Here is a 20,996-nt window from a genome sequence, read left to right on the forward strand (position 1 = left end):
GAGGTTCTTTTGGGAAGCACCGGGAGGGTTAGGTAGTAGGAAGACCTAGTTGCACTATTATATGGCAGAATGAGAGATGGGTGCATTGCTGTGGTAGGCAAACTGATGCTATTGTGGTTTGGACAGTTTGGAAGGGGAAGTGACGTGGAGATGTGGTGTGATAGTGAGGGTAGTGTGATGTATATGTACGGCGTACAAGGGGTAGTCAGGAGGTTGAGGGTGTGGGTGTGGTGTAGGAACAGGATATGGTGTAGGTTTCCTCGGTAGGAGGGATGTGTGATGGGAATCGTGAGGGGGTGGAATGGTGGGAAGGAAGTGGTGCTGTGGGCGATGGTGGTCTTATGGATGGAGGGTAGTGGGAATCGTGAGCTGTGGCACGGTGTACCAAGGAGCACATAGTGGGTGAGGTACCAGGGCCAGTGTTATGGAGGTGTGTGCAGAGTGGCGGGTTTTGCAAAGAGGATTGGGGAATTGTAGATGGGTGGTGTGGTAGGAGGGTTGAGAAGCGAAGGGAAGGACGTAACGGGGAGGATGCAGAAGTGTACTTATTCACCTCATTTAGAGGTTAAGTGCCCACTTCTTTTCAATTGCCAGAGGAACTTCAACGCCAAACATTTGTACCCATTTTGAAAGGCAACCCTTGGTTCCTAGCAGACTGCACATTCAGGAACTCTACCCAGCATAAAATTACCTTGGCCGCATTGTGTAACATGGGAATGATTAAAAGCTCAATAGAATAAAGTGTCAAGGCCTGTGCTGAGTTTATAAACGCTGTGGTATCAGTTCACTGAAGCACATAGCACTACCACAAAGCCCCAATATTAGAAAACAGCTTGAAAACTCTAAAAACAAACACAATTCGGTCCCACAAGTCTTTGGTATCAATTAGAGTTAGTACAGCAAATTTTTAAAACAATGCACCTCTGCACAATACAGCAACTATTCCAAATGTCAGCTTCTGGTCCATAGCCAGTACTAGTATTAAATATCCTTTATCTCTCCTTCCAACACGAAGCCTCTCTAGACACACTAGCCTGTGTTCTAGATCAGACATTTCTGAAATGAAGTGCAGACGTAACCAGGGAAAGTGGTTTAAAGGAAAAGTGCTTTATAGAATTCACAGATATGACTTGCTGTGTCCATAAACAACCTACATTAGAGTCGTCCAGTGGCCCCAATGGGTGGAGGTAGCCGAACCAACTATCGTTTTGCTGCATTGCAGAATGCAGATTTTGACACCATGGCCCGCTTTGAGATAAAGTTGAAAATGTCTCCTTTGTTGGGGAAATTCAAAAGTCATCAAATGAAAGAACTTAAGATATTAGATTTCACATACCAGGAAACAGTACCCTGCATTTTTAACCCAACACTGACATCACAAAAAAAGAGGCACTGCTGAAGTATGAAATTCAGGTAGAATTAAAATGCTTGTCTACAGTGTCTAGAACAGATATATATCTTCACAGTGACGCACGGTCCATTTTAGATCATCCAAAATTGCACTTTCTTCTTGTAGTTCTGTCTTGCTGCTTTTTCAACACTTCTCGCGAAACGGCCATAATTACCGTGTCCGCAAGATCCCAGTTTTACATTGATAAAAAAGTTTTTTGCCCATGAAACGGCATGAAATTCGTACTCCTTGGCAGATAACTTGCCTTCCATCTAATATGGATGTGAATGTGCCACCAGTGGAAACTGCCAAATAAAAGAAAAAGAGAATATGGATGGTTGGGGATTCAGGAGTTTTGGTGGGGGGCTCAGCGGTCTCACAGGCACAGTTCCTGCTCGCTTTGACCCTCTCCGTATTAGTGCAGGTGCATTTGTCATCTTGTCCTGAGGCGTTGTGTTGGTATAGGCACACTGTCACATTTTCCTGAGGAGTTTGGTGTGTGGGTAGGTCAGACCTCGGGCTTGTTGATGTCTCTTCATTAGGAGACCTCTGCTGAAACGTAAGGAAAAAACTTGGCTGGTTTGTTCAGAGTATGGTTCTGACCGTCCATATCCACCGCCATCTTAAAGAATTCCTCCAGATCTTGCTTTTTCCGATTCAGCTCGTCTTCCAAAGCCTAGCAAAACATCGAAAGAAGCAAAAATATATACATATTTAGAGAAGCCAGACTGTCTCAAACTGCAAAGCTCAGAACATTTCATCTAAAAGATTGCTGTGGAAGTTGGTTCACAACTCGCCTGAAAATGGTGCGAGCACAAACATCAGTCAAAACCCAAGATCGGAGTAAAGAACGCCTTTCATTCAGGAGCCCTCTTACCAGTGGCAGCTACTCCGCTCTGGCGAGAATTGTCACCCCACTGAACAAAAGAAAAACGAAAATGACAACTATTGTTATTATCATTTTAGTTTTCCTTTGCAGACAGCGTCTCTCAGGGCGGGCGTGGCTGGGCACGGCAGGGGAGAGTGCTGTGCACTCTTTAAGTGGGCATCACTGCATTAGGAAGCTTGTTGATGAACATGCAAAGCCTACCATTCTCTATCTAAGCTCCGATCCACAGCACTCAGACCATCACAACACTGCACTGCAGCGCTGTGATTGGCTCAGGGGAACCTGGGAGCCGGGTGCTTCCCGTTGCTAGCTGGGAAATGAGGAAGGAAGAGGATGGAGAACGGAGGAGAGGCGGCGGTCAGCCGTTTCCGCAAAGTGTTGTTTTTATTTTGTCTTTGTCCTTGTCCCCAGGCTCTCCCCGCCCCACCACCTGAATTCGGTAGCTGCCGCTACTGCGTCTTACCTTCTTCCGTGGCCTCAGCTTCTCCCTCCACTCGTGCATGATGTGGTTGTGGGCGTCGTCCAGTGATTTGAGCTTCTGGGACTCGTGCTCCGTCAAAAGGTGGCACTTCTCATTCTGCGAAAGGAATAAAGGGAGTAATAGCTATGAGGACACAGATGGAAGAGGGGGAGGCTATGCAGGCAGCCATCTTTCAATACTGGAGTAAATTGTTGATTCTTGGGTTGCTCTACAAACAGAAAAGCCATGCCAGAGTTTCTGGATATCCACAACAAACCATTTAGCATACTAATAATTCAAATGAGGATCAATGACAAAGTCAGTGGTGGTTTTGAAAAGCTGGCATTGCTTCAGCCCCAGAAACCCAGCAGTGGTAACCTCGATATGAAGCCTGTGAACCAATTCGCCTCTAGGCTCTTGCAAGAGTGCAATCTGCAATCCAGATAATGGGCTGGATTGGGAGTACTGAGGTCTGCACAGGACGCTGCCTATGTCTTCCATCTTCTCACATTGGACCCTGGTGCAAGTTCACACTCTGCCCACCAGTGCAAGCGTTTCATAGTGGCCACCAAATGCTAGCCCCTCACAGTCACCATCTCTCCCAGGCACTCTCACTCAGCCCATTCATACAAACTTCTCACACTTAACACCAAACATGCTGATAGTATGAGAGGAGTTACAATATGTTCCTTCAATACATGGCCTCTCTGCTGAGGCCGTCAACAGCTGAGGGGGAAAGAGAAACATGCATATGCGTCCAATGATACACACAATGTAACTAAGGAAAGAGACATCTTTAGCTGCAAGGATGTGAAGGGGTAAAATGAAGAGAAAAATATAGCGAGAAGGATGGGCATCTTTTCACTCACTTTCAACAATGACAACACCCGGGTGCTCAACAGCAGCCAATCAGCCACAAAAGAATACACACACACACACACCTTCACAGCAACAGAGACCGTGAAAATGTATTTACATTTTTTTTCTTCCGCTTACAGTTTTTCGTTATGAGTTGTGTTCAACAAATGATCATCAAGCACGTTTACAAGTGTGTCTGGGTGCAGAATTGCACTTGGAGATCTCATAAAAAGCGGATAAAAACACGAGAGCAGAAAAGGAGCCACAATTCGGAAAATTCAGTAAACGGTACAGTAATTCAACGACCTGCATGTTATTCTAGGCCTCAAATTTGTATAGAGCATTAAATGGCTTAGTATTAGCACTTGGTAACGTCTATAGTTGGCAAGAAATTACCTTTCAATTTTACCAGATAACCAATAATGGAGCCAAGTAGGAAAACATATCAACATGTGCCTATCTCAACACAAAGTCAGAAGACCGAAGCAAACAAAAACCTCCTCCAATAACATACTTTCATCACTACAAACCATCATCAATGAAAAAGGACCATTGTAAAACCTTTGCAAGAGTGCAAATAGTCATAACTTAAGACTTCTTCAGGGCATTATCAGTTTGGGGCAACAACCAGATGAGAAGGTAAATTATTCTGAGCAGAAGTAGACATCTAGTCTGTGTGTAGAATAAATGATCCCCAATAAGGAAAAATATGTAATTTTACGTACTCCAAAATCCAATAGTTGTGGATTTGATCAATAGTAGGCGTGGTATAATAACCACAGTGAATTAGAGACTGTGCTGGTGATATTAGTGCCTCGATGCACTAGCTGCCGTACTTCATAATCAAACTACAATCCGGCAATGTTTCTGGCGTCCTTATCCCGCCGGCGATAAAGACAGTGTAATATTTTTTAAATATAATGTGCATCGTGGGCTAACCAAGAAACTTCAGGGTCATCCTTGTGGTCTACAAAGCCACACCAGAAATCCTTGATTGCATACAAGTATCAATTTTACATTTACATTGGAGGATCACAATATACCATTACTATCATTGTGTGAGAGTTTGTGGGTCTGTTGATGTGGGTGTGCCTGTGTTTCAGTGTCTCTGTCCACCTCATGTCAGGGAATGAAGGGTGAGACCACTTTATCTTCTTCATTAGCGCCGTCTTGCAGCACACGCCTTTGGCAAAGCTAAGCCTGGCTATCTCTATGACGCTAATCAAAATTAACCAAGCCTGGTTGCTTTCATGACTAAGTGACCTCTGCAACCCATGACATGTAAACTAGAGCTATTCTTGAACCTTAATACGTTTGGACTGCAGTCCTCTAGACATTGCTTGTGGATTCTAGTTTCCCCTCTGAGCAGCCTCAAATGTCTAGAGGGCCATGGACAAGTCCCCCTTTTCTGCAAAAATGAATGTGCATTATTAGAAAAGGAAATCTGTGCACTAAACTCTGTTCATTTGCAGAGACTGTGCCTAGGCAATGCATGGGGGTTGGATCCAGTCAGAACGCAGGTACTGTGCCGGCAGCATGCACCCGATTTGCATCCAGGCAACGCATACGTCTGCACATGTGCAGTGGGGAGTCCCCATGATGCATTGGAATTCATTCAAGTGGTACACCAGGAGGTGTCTGAACTAAACGTGGGAAACGAAAGCATCTTTGGTCATGAACCAGGGTGATGCAACTGTGCGCGTCTTGGTGATGTACTTGCCTGCAGCTGCTCCAGCTCGAGGGCGTTCGTTCGGCACTCAGCCTGCATGTCCCTCATTTCCTGCTCATGCTTCTGTTGCTGCTGCTGCTTCTCAGCTCTCTGACGTTTCTGCTCCTGCTCAGAAAACTGTAAGCGAGAGAGCAAATAAGTAATCATTACTACAAGGCACAGCACTCGGTAAGAACGCTACGGGCTCCACAAACAGAGTATTTACCGGTTGCTATAGTCCCTACTGTTAGTATCTCCCACAGACTTAAATGATGTTCAATTATTCACCCTCCACCCTTTACTCCCCTTAGCTCAGCATCATCTAGAGCATACAACGTGTAAATGAGATGGTCTCCCTATCTGGTGACTTCTTCCACTAAACTGGTTCTTCAGAATCCCTTGGCCTACTGGCATTTCACCCTGGCATGGAAATCCCATGTGACGGCATGCATGGACTTTCATGCCGCTGATCTGAATATTTCTTTAAGAAGAATATTTACCTGTCTCGCCTTTGTGCTTGAAATTTGTAGATTGAGTGGTTATCATTCCTGGTAGCAGCTGGAAATAATCAAGTTACCCCACTTTTTACTTACAACCACCATACACTTACCTATTTTGATAGGTGTCCTTTAACATTCAAAAAACAGGCACACACAGCTGATTATAAGAGGAATTGGGGTCCTTAACAATTATGACAGACCCATCAAGCCGGGGATCAAGGTTTGAGTCTCTGCGTTGGCTCAACATCCTGTGATCCTGGGCAAATCACTTAGTCTCCCCATGCCTTTGGACAGCACCTGGATACCCTCGCAGGCGATTAGCTGCGCTCTACAAATCCAAGTATTTATTTATCCAAGCTCAATTTAACTTAGTTTTAAAAAGGACTAAAATATTGGTTAAGTACTAATTGGACCTTCTGTATGAATACATGTCAACCATCCTGTCAGTTGCATTTTGTGTTGTTTCGGGTGCAGTCGCTCATCTCACAGACCCTGGGCGGTGGGGCAGGATCTCCTAATTCTCAGCAAAGGACCCGAATAACTCAACAACCGCCTCTCGTTCTACACCCCCACCCGCCAGCTCCGCTCAGCCAGCCTCGCCCTCGCCACCGTGACGCGGACCCACAGAACCACCGCCGGAGGAAGGTCGTTCTCCTACCTGGCCGCAAAGACATGGAACTCACTCCCCGCACACCTTTGACTGACCCAGGACCATCTCACCTTCAGGAAGCACCTCAAGACCTGGCTATTCGAGCAATGACAGAACCCCTCCCTCCCTTTAGCGCCTTGAGAACCTCACGGGTGAGTAGCGCGCTCTACAAATGTATTGATTGATTGATTGATTGAGCAAATGAGAATGAACCTTCGGTCTGATACAAGGCTGAGCCTACAAGTGTACAAAGTCCAGATGCTGTAGCTGCCTGGGCCACACAAGGGTCATGCCAGTATTATTTTGCAGCTTTTTCAGCCGCCTACAAGTCATCAGTATGAAAGAAACTAGAGGAAGGGAGTAAAGACATTAGCTTGAATTAAATACGTAATATCTGGGGCTTCACTCGTGGTTGAGGTTGGACTCCAACCAGTGACATTCTAATTGCTACTTGTTGTAAAGTTAAGTGTATAAACTGAAAACGTTGTAAAAGTCATCAAGGAAATGACTATCACAAAGGGCAACATCGAGAACAGCAAATCACTGCAGCGTCCAGGCCGTCGTTTTACTCCTGGAAGGTCTGGACTAGAATTATTATTTTACATTTGATTGAACATATCAATAGTTTTGCATACCCTCTTGCTTCCTACTATACAGCATTGTTTCAGTGTTGGCTGGCAGTACTGGTACTTCCTTACCAGCAACTTAAGGAGGAAGAAAGCACATATCTGGTCTGAACTGCTTCTAACTCCTAGGTTTTTGTGTAGTGCTCTTTCCTTCTTGTACCCGTTGCCCTTTTACTGTACCTTCTCAGGATGTGCATCGGAAGCTTCTTACCAGCTTGATATTAGCTCTCAGCAAAAGCCACGGTGCTGCCCCTGAAGTTGATGGACTGAAAAATGAATAGTGCAAAGGTGTTCGACTCCAGGTCCCTTGGAATGAAGTTTACCAGATCTTCTCCCACAATAAAAGCAAAGGAAAAATGTACAACTTAAGCAAAGAAGTAATTGCCTCGAAATAGAATCTCAGACAACAGAACAAGGCCAGTGTTGTTTGCAAGGTAACCTAAGGCAGAAGGGGAATGAAGGCCATGTTTCAGGTCAATCCTTTTCCTAAGAAGTCTCCTCAAGGAAGTTAAAAGGAAAATATGAATCTATTATTTTTTTACTAGAATACCAAAGGCTTGGCTCTTAAACATTTAAATCTGGAAACAATGTCATCGGTCTGGGTAGAGTGGACTGGCATCTTATGGGGAACTATATTCCAAACCCTTTTTTCAGCATCATTGTCCAACTACCACATTCGACCCCCAGTGTCCTAGTAGAGGGTTATCAGAGATGGTAGCATCGAAGGCCAGCAGTTGTGACAATATCGACTTTATGATATCAAGGAGGCAAGGATAGTCAAAGCTAGATGGGATGGTAAAGCTCTTTTTTGTATTGTATTGTATATTGGATTTATATAGCGCTTATCACCCAGGGGTCTCTAAGCGCTTGCCTTGGGAACCCGTCCTGGCTTTTCCCTGTGAGATAGCCCTTACAGGGCATCCCCAAGGTGAAAGCCAGGCATCTCGCCGCGGGGGGCCGTTGTGGAGATTAAGCAAGCTTAATGCCCAGAGTTGCAGAGTGTGAACCCATGATTAGGTCAGGCACCGAAGCGAGAATTATCGAGTCCGTGGACATTTGAGCTCAAGACCCTGCCGCGTCGGGAATTGAACCCTGGCCCCGGGTCTGACCTCTGCTTCAGGGTCTGCCTGCTCTAACCAGTGAGCCACAAATCTTCACTTTCCAATGTTGCAAAGCCATGAAAAGTCACTAATGCATGTACACTATTTATTTCAAGGTTCTAATCCATTATAATGTCTTCACTTATACTTTATTCTTCTGGACTGCGTCCTTCTATATAAATGAAGGCACCACCACCAATACTGAACTGTAGACCAATATGTACAAGTTCTCTTTTTTTCTCATTATGAAAGGTTTCAATGTTAGAGTCATCACGATTTCACAGAAGTTTATTTTCTTCCTTTTTGCAAGAAAGAAATGGTTGACATACGGTTGGCCAGTAGTCCGATAAGTCGGGAGCGTTCTTTAAACTCCAACACAAAAAGACCCCAACAAAGAAACACAAAAATAGGATGGACGGAATGCTGAACATTGTCAAACATTCACCCCAGTCACATATCTGGGTTAAATCTATTGTTTATTTTGCTCCCCAGTTTGGACCCAACCATATGCAAATCAGCCTTGACCCTGCTCCCCCTGTGAACAGTCCAGCCCGAACTGCCAGGCCAGGTCCTCCCCGGACTGGAAAAGAAGCATCCTGAGACTGGTTTCGGGGTATCACACTTCATCAACCAGGCTTGCTTGAATCCACAGGCAAGCGAGCGCAGGACCCACGTCTGAGCATACCCTTGCAACTTAGGGCTTACAAAGCATACACAAAAAGATCCAGTGCTCCCCATGCCTCTGGAGTCAAGCAAACTTGGCTGATTAGGTATAATACCCGCTTGTCCACTAGACAAAATAAACCTGAAAACCTGTTGAACAAGTTACTAACCTTCGGTAATGATATATCTGGAAGAAACAGTAGTTAGTATTAGATTCCTTACCTTAGAATATCCCCAGGCGTCAGACTGGATCCGGAAACTTTTGCGTAGCAGTACCCCTGCGCGTCGGTAGGCGTCGTCTGCGGCTCCGCGTCCGTCGTTGGCGTCGTCTGCGCCGGGATGATGTTGCCGGAGTACTTAGATGCCGCCCTCGCGCGCTGGCGTTAGTTCTTATACACAGCTTTTCCATGCCAGAAAAGCAGAGCCATGATAAAAACCAACACTGGTGCCATGAAACTAGGGCCCTGAAAGGGGGTGACCTTAACCCTAGATATCGGTTCGCAGAACAGGGAGGATGGGTGGGGCGGTAAGGAATCTAATACGAACTACTGTTTCTTCCAGATATATCGTTACCAAAGGTAAGTAACTTGTTCATCTGAAAGAAACAGGTTAGTATTAGATTCCTTACCTTAGAATAGATACCCCATCAATACCAACCCCGGTGGTGGGTCTGCGAACCAATAATCACCAGAAAGTCCTGGAGGACGGAACAGCCAAAGAAGCCATCCCTCCGGACTTGACTGTCCAGGCAGTAGTGTCTTGCAAACGTGTGCAGCGAGGCCCATGTAGCTGCCTGACAAATGTCCTGCAAGGGGACTCCCTGACCCAGGGCAGTAGTAGCCGCCGTGGCCCGAGTGGAATGGGTCCTCAACCCAACAGGAGGTTCCTTCTTTGCCAAGGAGTAGCATGCCTTGATACACAACACGACCCACCAAGAGATGGTCCACTTGTGTATCGCCCGTCCCTTCTTAGCGCCCACGTAACCAACAAAGAGTTGGTCATCCACCCGGAACTGGCGTGTGCGATCCAGATAAAACGAGAGCGCACGTTTTGGGTCCAGACGGTAGAGCCGCTCTTCCTCTTTTGAGGGATGCGGAGGCGGAAAGAAGGTGGACAAGGTGATGAACTGCCCGATGTGGAAGGCTGTGACAAACTTGGGCAGGAAAGAGGGTCATGTCCGCAACACAACCTTGTCCGGATGGACAGAAAGGAAAGGAGGTTTGGAAGAAAGAGCCTGGAGCTCACTCACTCTCCTGGCAGAAGTGATGGCAACCAGGAAAGCAGTCTTCAGAGTAAGAAGACGAAGAGGACAGTTGTGAAGTGGCTCAAAGGGAGCGCACATCAGATAGGTAAGAACAAGGTTCAAGTCCCACTGAGGCATCACGAATGGAACAGGGGGAAACATGTGTGTGATGCCCTTCAAAAACCTATTTACAATCGGGGACTTGAACAAAGATGGCTGATCAGGTAGCCTTAAAAAGGCTGAAAGGGCAGAAAGGTAACCCTTGAGAGTGCCCAGAGCAGAGCCCTCCTGGGCAAGAGAAAGAAGGAAGAGGAGAACCTCAGAAAGAGGGGCAGAGAGAGATCCACCGCCTTTGCTGTGCACCATTCCACAAATTTGTTCCACCTGCAGGCGTATACCAACTTCGTGGACGCCTGGCTGCCAGAATCACAGTACAGACTTCAGGATGCAAGTCAAATGGCCTCAACTGCCGCCGCTCAATCTCCAAGCATGTAGGTGGAGACTGGACAGGTTCGGGTGGAGAACCGTCCCCTGCTGCTGCGACAGAAGGTCCTCCTGAAGAGGCAGACGAATCGGGGGACCGACAGACATACTGAGAAGCTCGTGATACCAGTACCTTCGTGCCCAGCCCAGAGCCACAAGGATAACTTGGGCCCGGTCGCTCTTGATCTTCTTCAGCACTCTGGGCAGAAGTGGTATAGGCGGAAAGGTGTACAACAGACCGCAACTCCACTCGCGACGAAAAGCGTCTCAGAGCGAGTGCCGCCTTGGAAATTCCAACGCGCAGAACTGATGACATTGTCCGTTCTCTTCTGTGGCGAATAGATCTAACCAAGGCTCTCCCCACTGCAGAAAGAGGCCTTGTGCCACGTAAGTTCAGACACCATTCGTGATCCATCATGCACAGTCGGCTGAACTCGTCCGCCCTGGCGTTCAGAGAACCTGCCAGGTGTTGAACCACCAGGGTCACACCCTGATGTTCCAGCCACTGCCAGAGGCGCAGAGCCTCCTGGCAGAGGGTCCACGACCCCACCCCGCCCTGTTTGTTGGAGTACCACATGGCGGTGGTGTTGTCCGTGAACACCTGCACTACACTCCCCCGGACAGAGGGGAGGAATGCCTTCAGTGCTACACGAATCGCTCTCAGCTCCAGAAGATTGATATGAAGCCTGGAATCCACCGGAGACCAGAGGCCTCTGATCTCTGCCTCTCCCATGTGGCCTTACCAACCTAGGAGGGACGCGTACGTCACAACTACGTGTTCCGGTTGGGGTAAGGAGAGGGACCTGCCGCTGACCCAATCGTGGTCCGTGAGCCACCACTGCAGCTGTCTCGCAGTGCCCTCCGAGATCAGGACACGGTCGGACAGGTTGACCTGATGCTGGGGCCACTGAAACTTCAGGTCCCACTGCAGAGCCCACATCCACCACTGGGCGTGATGCACCAGAAGGATGCAGGAGGCCATCAGCCCCCAGAAGCCACAGCGGCAACCTGACCGAGACCCGGGATAAAGGCTTAAAGATTGGAATCAGAACCTGAATATCCCAAACCCGCTGTTCGGGAGGATAAACCCGAAACTGCGCCGAGTCGAGAACCGCTCCGATGAATAGGAGCTTTTGAGAGGGGCACAGGTGTGACTTCGGCACATTGATGGAAAACCCCAGCTGGTGCAGGAGGTCTGCCGTTGTCTGGAGGTGGCTGACGACTGTCTGGGGCGAGCCCGCCTTCAACAGCCAGTCGTCGAGGTAGGGGAAGAGTGAAACCCCTAACCTGCGCAGATGAGCTGCGACCACCGCCATCACCTTCGTGAACACCTGTGGGGCGCTGGTAAGGCCGAAGGGGAGCACGGTAAACTGAAAGTGCCCGTGGCCTACCGTGAACCGCCGGTGGGCCGGCAGGACAGAAATGTGGAAATAAGCGTCCTTCAAGTCCAACGCTACCATCCAGTCTCCTGGGTCCAGGGCAACTAAGACCTGAGCCAGTGTCAGCATCTTGAACTTCTCCTTCCGGAGGAAGCCGTTGACGTTCCGTAGGTCCAAGATAGGGCGTAGGCCCCCTTTGCCCTTCTTGGGTACCAGAAAGTAGTGGGAGTAACAACCACATCCTACTTCCGGCCCAGGAATGTGCTCGATGGGCCCCTTGGCCAAGAGGGCCGTAACTTCCTCTCGCAGAAGTTGCAAGTTGTCCCCCGACATGCGGTGGTATTGCGGTGGCATGGCTGGAGGGGTCGCCTCGAAGGGGAGGGAGTAGCCCCTTCGGACGATTTGCAACACCCACCTGTCCGAAGTGACAGCGCGCCAGTGGAAGTGGTGATGGCAAACCCTGCCCCCCACTGGTGTCACATGGGCCTAGGCGGCTTTAGAGGCGGATGCTGCGGGGGAAGGTGTGGACTGGCCTCGCCGTTGTCCCCGACCGTCGCCACGGCGGTGTCCACAGACGCCACCTCATTGGATGTTAGTCTGCGGTGCGAGGCTGGCAGCACGTGTGGAAGCACCCCTTACTTGGACACGAAAAGAGCGAAAGGCACCCGTTTGCTGGCGCGGGGCCGAGAGGCCCAAGGACTTGGCCTTAGCCCTGGAGTCCTTCAAGCGCTCAAGCGCATGGTCTGCCTTGTCGCCAAAAAGGCGACTGCCATCGAACGGCATATCCATATGAGTGTTCTGGACATCGGCTGAAAAATTGGCGGACCTCAACCAGGCGTGGCGACTTTTCGCCACTGTCGTTGCCATCGCTCTGCCCAGTGAGTCGGTGGTATGCAGCCCACACCGGATAGAAAACTGTGCTGCATCTCGACCCTCTGCAAGGGCTTGGGTGAGTTTAGTCCTGACCTCCGCCGGACATTCTGGCAGCACGGCCGCAACCGTGTCCCACAGAGAGTTGGTGTAGCGGCCCAAGAGGCACGCGGTGTTGACTGACCGCAGTCCCAAACTCAGGGAGGAGAATACTTTCTAACCGTATTGCTCGTACCTCTTGGATTCCCGATTGGGCGGGCCGTCAGGAATGCGGTCTGGGAGTTGGAGTCCTGGATGACCAGGCTCTGGGGGTGGGATGGGTGGACAGGAAGCAAGGGTCGCCCGGAGCCGGGTGGTGGCGTCTGGCCACGTTCCTATCTACAGGCTGAGCTGTAGCGGGCTTGGACCAAGTGCCCAAAAGAACGTCTGACAAGGCCTCATTAAACGGCAGCAGAGGCTCAGCCGAGCTTGACTGCGGTTTAAGGACCTCAGTGAGGAGGTTAGTCCTCACGGCAGCGATGGGAGCTCCAGGCCCAAGGCCTTGGCTGCCCGCATCAGCACCACACTGTAGGCAGCCCCCTCCTCCGAAGCCACGGTGGGAGGGGAGACAAAACCAGTATCTGCCAAGGTGTCCAGCCCACTGGCATTCCCAAGCTCACCTGTCCAGTCCTGCTGAAACTGACACTCCCGTGCCAGAGGGTCCTCAGACCCCTCCCAATCCCCCTCGTCACCCATCTCCTGGTAGTCAGGTTGAAAGGATGGGGCTGCTTTGTTGAAGTAAAAATCTCAAAGCGACGTCGAGAGCAGCGTCGCTCCGGCACCGGAACCGAATTGAGGGTAGGATCGGGGACGGCGTCGTCCTGGGACGGTGCCGGGGGCGACACCCTGGGGGCCGGCGAGGTCGTAAGGTCGACCGGTGACGACCCGGATCCGGATCCAGTGAGGGCCTGTGGCGCCGGACCGAAGTCGTCGGCGGCGTCGGGGCCGAAGCACCTGACTGCGTCGGAGCCGAAGCACCCGACCCGCTAGGCCCCCCAGCCGGGGCCGCTGGGCCCGAAGGCAGCGCGGAACCCGGCGGAGGAGGGAGAGACCTCATGGCCATGAGGTAGCGCTCGATCTCCTCCGACGTCGCGTCATGCCCAGGGACCGGAAGGTATGGGGCAGGCCTGGACGCCCGTGACTCCGTCGGAGCCACGTGGGTGGTGTCACCCGAACCCCCGGCCGCATCGCGCGAGCGTCGGGGTGGGTCGGAAGAGCGATGACGTCATTCCGACCTCTCATGCCTCTTACCTGAGGATCTTGATCCCAAAGACCGATGCTGACTTCTGGAGCTATGATGGCTCCGACCCCGCGACCGGTCCCTCGACCTCCTATGGGACCGGGACCTCGAACGGCGCGGGGCCGACTGCCGGAGCTCAAGCCGCTTGCCGGACTGCTCCCGCATAGCCTTGGACGTCAGGGCCCGGCAGTCGGAGCAGGTTCGGTCGTCGTGGTCGAGGCCTAGACACTGGCGATGGGGGTTGGTACCGACATCAGTCGGCTGCACTTGGAGCAGGGTTTAAACCCGGGTATCCCTACCGGCACCGTCTGAGTTAATCGACTCGAAAAACAGATCAAAAAGATCAAAAGTTTAGTCAAAAAATGACTAAAGGGTACTACTTCTCCGGATCTGCGCCTAGCTGGCGAGGAAAAAAGAAGAACTGACGTCAGTGCGCGAGGGCGGCGTCTAAGTACTCCGGCGACATCATCCCGGGGCAGACGACGCCTACCGACGCACAGGGGTACTGCTACGCAAAAGTTTCCAGATCCAGACTGACACCTGGGGATATTCTAAGGTAAGGAATCTAATACTAACCTGTTTCTTTCAGATGTCTCTGACACCTCACAATATGTCCTGTGCGTCGGGTCATAGAAAGTAATGTTGTTATATCCATTCTGTCTGATGTGTGTGAATTAATGGAAAACAAAAACTGAGAAGCCACATTGGAGGAAACCAAATCCAAAAAACAATTTTAAGTTAAGACAATTTTAAGTAACTACAAAACAAAATTAAAAAATGACAGTAAACATTTTAAGGGAAAATGTAATTTTAAAGGAACATTTCAAAATTACATTAAGTTTGGGCGGAGTTTAGGACTACTGTGGAGTTTTTGGGTTCATGGATGGGTATATTCAGGGTGATGAGGGATTTTTATGAACCTGGAATAACTGGAGTTAAGGCATAGAAAAGGGTTCTCATGGTGCAGAGATGGATGGAGAGTAGGGGTGGCAAGGATTTTTTAGGGTTCACAGAATAGTGGTGTTTAGGTGGATGAATGGTTTTTAGGTTTCAGGAATGGGTGGAGTGTAAGAACGTTGAGGGGTTTGGGGGTTCATGGATGGGCAGAACATTTGGCTGGTGAGAGTTTTAAGGCTCAATTATGGGTAGCAGCTAGGTTAGTCAGTTTTTAGGATTCAGGATGTGGTGGACTTTTGGGTGGTGAGGGTTTTAAGGATTCATAGATGCTAGTGTTTAGATGTAGAAAGAGGTTTTAGGGTTCAGGCATGAGTAGTGCAGGTTGATGAGGAGTTCCTAAGGGTCATGGATGCTGGTGTTTAAGGGTAGTAAGGGTTTGTTAGGATTCAGGGATGGGTGGAGTTAGGGTGTGCTGAGATGTTTTAAGGGGTATGGGATAAGTGGGGTTTAGGAGTAGAAAGGCCTCGTTAGGATTCAGGAATAGTTGGAGTTAGGGGTAGTGAGTGATTTTATGGCTCGGTGGTGTATTTTTGGGTACAAAGCGTTTTTAGGCTTCAGGGATGTATGTAGTTTAGGCGTGGTGAGATATTTTTGGGGCCATAAATTTATGACGTTTAGGGGTTGTGAGTGCTCAGCGATGGATGTGGTTTACAAGTGTTGAGTGCTCAGCGAATTAAAGGTTTCCAAAGTAACTGTTTGACAATGTAAATGATATAAATATATTGCAACAACAAGAGAGTCAGGGTAATTTAACCACTCTCCTACCCCTAATAGATATATAACAACACCTTATTACAGTATAATTACGAATCATTACCCTATGACTATTTCAATTTTTGGATCTGCTGAATAAGGTCTCCGCCCCATTCAGTTTTCTTTTCTTTTCTCTTATCGTCACTTTCCTCCGTGCTAAGATGCGAGCCAGGTTTGCTGAACCCACACTCAATATCCGTCATTGTAACAGATTGAGTGGGGTCAGCGTTCTAGCCTCGCTGGTCTGGCGCGTAATGGCGTAGTGACGCTGCAGCTAGTCACACGTGACCAGCCCCGGCCTTTTTACTTCCGCATTTCTTCATCACCCGACATTGTCCGGGTCGCGGGAGGTACCGAATAGGTCTTAGGTGGCAAGTCGCTGTATAGCAAGTGAGTGGTATTACTTAATGTAATGACTAGACGTTTTTACCTCATGACTCTAGGCAATGGTTTTATCGCCAGATAACAAACGCACTAACTATGATGTGACTCCACTTGCAGATTACATGCAGCGTGAAGAATTTGCTTCCACCGCGAGCCCATGAGGCTTTTTTAGCTGATAAGAATTGTGAGTGCATCTTTCAATCTTCCATATTGTGTTGTGTGTTTGAATGTACATAGCCTCTCCACGGGTCTTGCACCGAGGGAGAGTTTTTTATAACGAAGGGGTGTTGCACTTTTTAACTAAGTAATGGAAAGCATACAAAACCTGGGGGGTTCCAAACTGGGAGTCTATTAACCCAAGGGTTATGTAGTTTCTTGATGGGACATTTATATTCCTGGCAGTTCTTCCGATAAATCAGGCATAGGGGAGGAGACATACACTTTGAATAGATGTTGTATACGACATGAGCGTGACGACAGGGGTGATATGTGAATATATCTCTTTGACTTGGTTTGCATAATGCATCTGTGGATGGTAATTCCTCTGTGAGTGTGTGTTATTAGGCTTCACACTGTTTGAATTTTGCCTTACAGGTTTGGCCCCTGGTGAAATTCTAGGAGTGCCCACACAGGTAAAACTGTGAGTCCATCCTTTTTCTTTTTTCACATTTATATCCTCACGGAGAGGACACGCCTTAGTGAGCTTGGACCGCCGGGGGATGAATTCTAGGTCCTGAAGAAAGCTGAGCTAAACTAAGCACTAGAGCAGCTGAAACATGTCGACCCTTATTGATTAGGACTTTACGGTTCTAATAAAAACCACGTGTAGTCCTGCTCTCACTGTTTTTAATGAGATCAGCTGACCGCGGAATAAAGTATTTTTTGGTACAGCTGCTTTCTTTTAATTTTGCATTTCACATACCTGAGCACACACAAAAAAATTATTTTGCTTTGCTTCAATAACACCAGCTCTGCTGTAAATCAGGCGTTGAAGCACACTGGGGGGACACTCGGTCTCCCCAGTGGGAACCCTATGATGAAGCATGTCCCCACTAGGGTGAGTGAGGGTTCTTTTAAGGAATAAAGTTTTTCCTCTCCTTTCTCTTTCCTGTCTTTTCACGCCTTACACGGTTCACTCTACGGTTCTATGTTACAATTATAGCAGCTGAGTCACTCTCATATTGTTGTTATATAATGATATAAATATGAAATAAAGCCCCTTGAAGTAAAGCACTGAAATAAACATCTGACAAAACATTTTCTGAAAGTAAGACCTCCAACCATTGCATTTAACCCTAAAAAATAAGCAGTCACAAGCCAATTTTGACCATAAAAACATTCTATAAATTTGTTTCTACTAAAACAAATGCATTAATTCTGAAAATTTGCATTAAACAGCATAGATGAAATAGTTTCTCAGTAATTATATTCCAAGATATCACATGCCTCGGTTTTGAGCAGTCAGACATTTTGTAATTATATTTTTAAATATGATTGAATGTGCCAAGTTATATCTTATCTACTGCGAATATCACCCTTCTCTTTTTATAATTTTCTGTTTACTCACAAGCAAGCTTTCTCGCTCCACTGGCTTACCACAGAGTTGAGAAGTCTATTCAATTTTATTTAAATTGCTTTGTGTCCCTTAGGCTATACATGAGAACTTCTCTAGTTAGAACGCCAACATATTGGTCACTTCTGGTGATCACGTACATTTCGGAGAGCAGACTTCATCCAAGAAAATCAACTCTTTAAGAAAGCAAGAATGCTCTCAGCGAGTGTCCTAGAACCTGAACCGAGATTCCCCCTTTATCAGGACGATCACCTCTGATAACACCTTCATGGTGTTCAACATCCTCCTCTTCAATGCCAATACCACTCTGCTCGGGGTGTCCGGCCCAGGTATCTCGCCGCGACCGACACCTACCCACCGGGCATAGGGCATTGCTCCCCTCCAGACTCCGCTGCTAGTCTTTGTCTCCCCCCCCGCCATATCCTCTTTATTGCCTGGTTTGGAGCACAGGGCGGTCCCCTTCGCTCTGTGGCCGATACCCGATAACAAACTGGTCTCTTTGGAGGATTGCGGAGGAGCCGGGCGGAGACTCCCCATCCTGTCTCTGGGCGGCCCGATTGCTGCTGCCTCTCTTCAGCCGGCCTGCCTGCTTTGCCTCTTCGCGGGACTGATGGATTAACTTTGAGACACAACCGAGGTGAGAGGGTGCCGCGCCGCTCTCCGTGGCTGCTCCGAGCTCTTCACTCCTTAACCTTATCGGAGAGGAGCCTCCTCCGATTCTTCTAGGTTCGCCACTCGCCTCCTTGCTAGACCTCGGGCCGATTTGGGTCACGGCAGAGGTTTAGAGTCTGTACCGCTCTCCGCAACCACTCTTGCGCCCATTGTTCTGCAATTCGTTCTGGTGAGACGCCCCTTCCTGCTTTCCTTTGACGTTATTTTTAGACTTTGCTGCCTCCCGTTCTGCGGACAGCTGCCTTGGCACCCGCGGCCTTTGTTGCCTGACCCCTGGTCTCTGGATTGAACACCTCTGCCCCCGCTGCTCATGGATGGGGCGGCTGTGGACTTGGGCCGACGGCCTTTTTCCCTACGGACCTGCTGGCTGTGGTGACCATCTACCTTGAATGTCGGACTTGGACCTTGGTGCTCCCCGCCATTTTCTTTTTATGGCTCTCTACTTCTACTGCTCTTCTCCTGATCCGCCATTTTGGCGATCTCTGACCTCTTCCTGGTGACCTTTCTGTTGTCTCTCCTGTGCCTCCGAACCACTCCTCGCCGTCTTGCTCGTTTTGTCTCGCTCTTGCTTTCCTGTCCTTTTCTGCCTTCCTTCCCCTTTCTCTCTGTCCCCCCTCTTCCTTCCCCTTAAATTGTTCTTGTCTCTTACTTTCAGCCTCTCTTACAACCATCCCACTGCTTTTCGTTACCTCACCCAGCGCCTTCGTTTTTGCCATTCTCGAGTTTTTTCATTTCCCTACCCCCTGTTTTGTAATGCGTAATTTTGTGTAACTTATTGTATTGCTGTGGTTACTCTTGTAAAGCACTCCGATTGGTGTTGTGACTGCGTCCCCCCTCTGACCCCACTTAATGGAACTCTGCTCTCCTGGTTTTTTTGGGTCTTGACCTGAGAAAATCTACTATTTGTATATCTTTGTATATAGAGAACTCTAATCACTTGTATATGCAGTAGACCGCTGTGCTCTCTGCCATTCCTATGTGACTCTTAGAGTATATCCATTCGTATCCCTTCCTTGTGTGCTCTTCCTTGTGTGACTATAACTTGTACATTTGCAATTTTTTTCTGTTTGTATCTTTTATGCAACGCACGTAATCCTGAATCCTTATATATCGCAACTGGTTCTTATGTAAAGCGCTCTGACACCTTCGGGTAATGGTCGCGCTATATAAAATCGCATTAAATAAATAAATATAAAATATAACTGGAAATGTCTATTTGAGGATCCGCTTTCATCCGGAATGTAGATAAAAGGCGAGTCTTGTTTAACTTTAGTGACTCTCTACGTTTTTAATAGTTTAGTTAAGACGAATTCATCATTGTTTACTCAATTTGTATCGCCTATTCTGTTCGAGCCGGAAGCGCTCTGCTACCCTTTTGAAACCGGTTCGCATAACACAAACTACGAATGAATAAATAAGCACGTAAATTTCGGAATATAATCCACTGCTTTACTCTGCCTTGCCAGTAGGTGGCTCTCTTGCACCATGGTTTCCTCTTCGCCAACGGCGTGCGTGTATTTTGTAACAGACTGATAAAACATTGCCAGAGAAAAACATGACAAAATAGGAATGCTAGACCTCGGGAACTTCTTTTGTTTCTTCTTTCCTTTTTTTTAGGTTCAACATTAGGGCAGCATTTCCTGTGATATTTCCAGAGCGACATTAGACAGCTCGACTTCATATAATTTTAAACGATGCCCTCACGAAATACAATTTGTGGGCAGGCAGAGACACACATATGATTAGGGCTCCCGGTTTTATGGTATGTATTTTTTGGGCATTTCAGTCTGTATTTATCCATATCTATTTTTTGGCTATTTTATCTGTAATTATCCATATTTATTTTGTGTTTTGTGTATAATTGAAGTTGCAAAAATGTACATTTCCATATCTATTTAAGTGATAGATGTGCACCTCTTACTTTGCTGCCTGTCGTGTTTCAGCTATTTAAGCTGCTAAATATTACATAACAATACATCCATTGGTAAATACTAGCATTATATCATAAATTTCTTATTTAAATAAATGTCATCCTTTTTTTTAATTAACCATGCTGTTCATCTGCTCAGCTGCTGGCCTATAACTCATGAAAGACAGCACGAAGAGTCACTTAAAAAAGCACAATTTTCTGTATTTATCCACATTTAAAAATAAATACATACAGAAAACACATTGTTTTCTGTCTGTATTTATCTTTAAAAATCCGTAAAAACGGAACAGGGAGCCTTACATATGATCCATTCATTCTAGGCACCCTCGGAAACACCCTTCAGTCTTCTGATCCAGACTTAATGCTCAGAGCCCCTAACTCGAGCTTCCGAAGTCCAAGCACTGCGGACTACTGTCTTCAACCTTTCACAGCAATAATTTTGTCTTGAGATGGTCATTCGGCTGATTCAGGATCCAAATGTCCTAACTCGCGGCCCCCAATGCAAGCGGCTTCGTGCTGAATGACTCCCAGCTCTGTGGGCTCAGAACCTCTTCACCCGGACCCCCGCGCCACTGGACGCAGCCTTGAGCCTCCGCAGGCCCAGCTTAAAGTGGGAGCCAAACAAGGCCA

General features: G+C 48.0%; 1 protein-coding gene across 1 annotated transcript in view; it reads right to left on the reverse strand.

Moving 5' to 3' along the window:
- Positions 1 to 1,088: 1,088 nt before the first annotated feature.
- STK10 (serine/threonine kinase 10) overlaps positions 1,089 to 20,996 on the reverse strand; it is a 381,616-nt gene continuing 361,708 nt past the window's right edge. The window contains exons 17-19 of the mRNA XM_086931586.1: positions 5,318 to 5,443; positions 2,743 to 2,856; positions 1,089 to 2,066 (exon numbers count right to left, since the gene is read on the reverse strand). Of these exons, the coding sequence (XP_086787712.1) occupies positions 1,929 to 2,066; positions 2,743 to 2,856; positions 5,318 to 5,443 (378 nt within the window). The 3' untranslated portion in view covers positions 1,089 to 1,928. The remainder of the gene's footprint in view (positions 2,067 to 2,742; positions 2,857 to 5,317; positions 5,444 to 20,996) is intronic.

Source organism: Lissotriton vulgaris, chromosome 7 (assembly GCF_964263255.1).
Source record: "Lissotriton vulgaris chromosome 7, aLisVul1.2, whole genome shotgun sequence".
NCBI classification, from domain to species: domain Eukaryota; kingdom Metazoa; phylum Chordata; class Amphibia; order Caudata; family Salamandridae; genus Lissotriton; species Lissotriton vulgaris.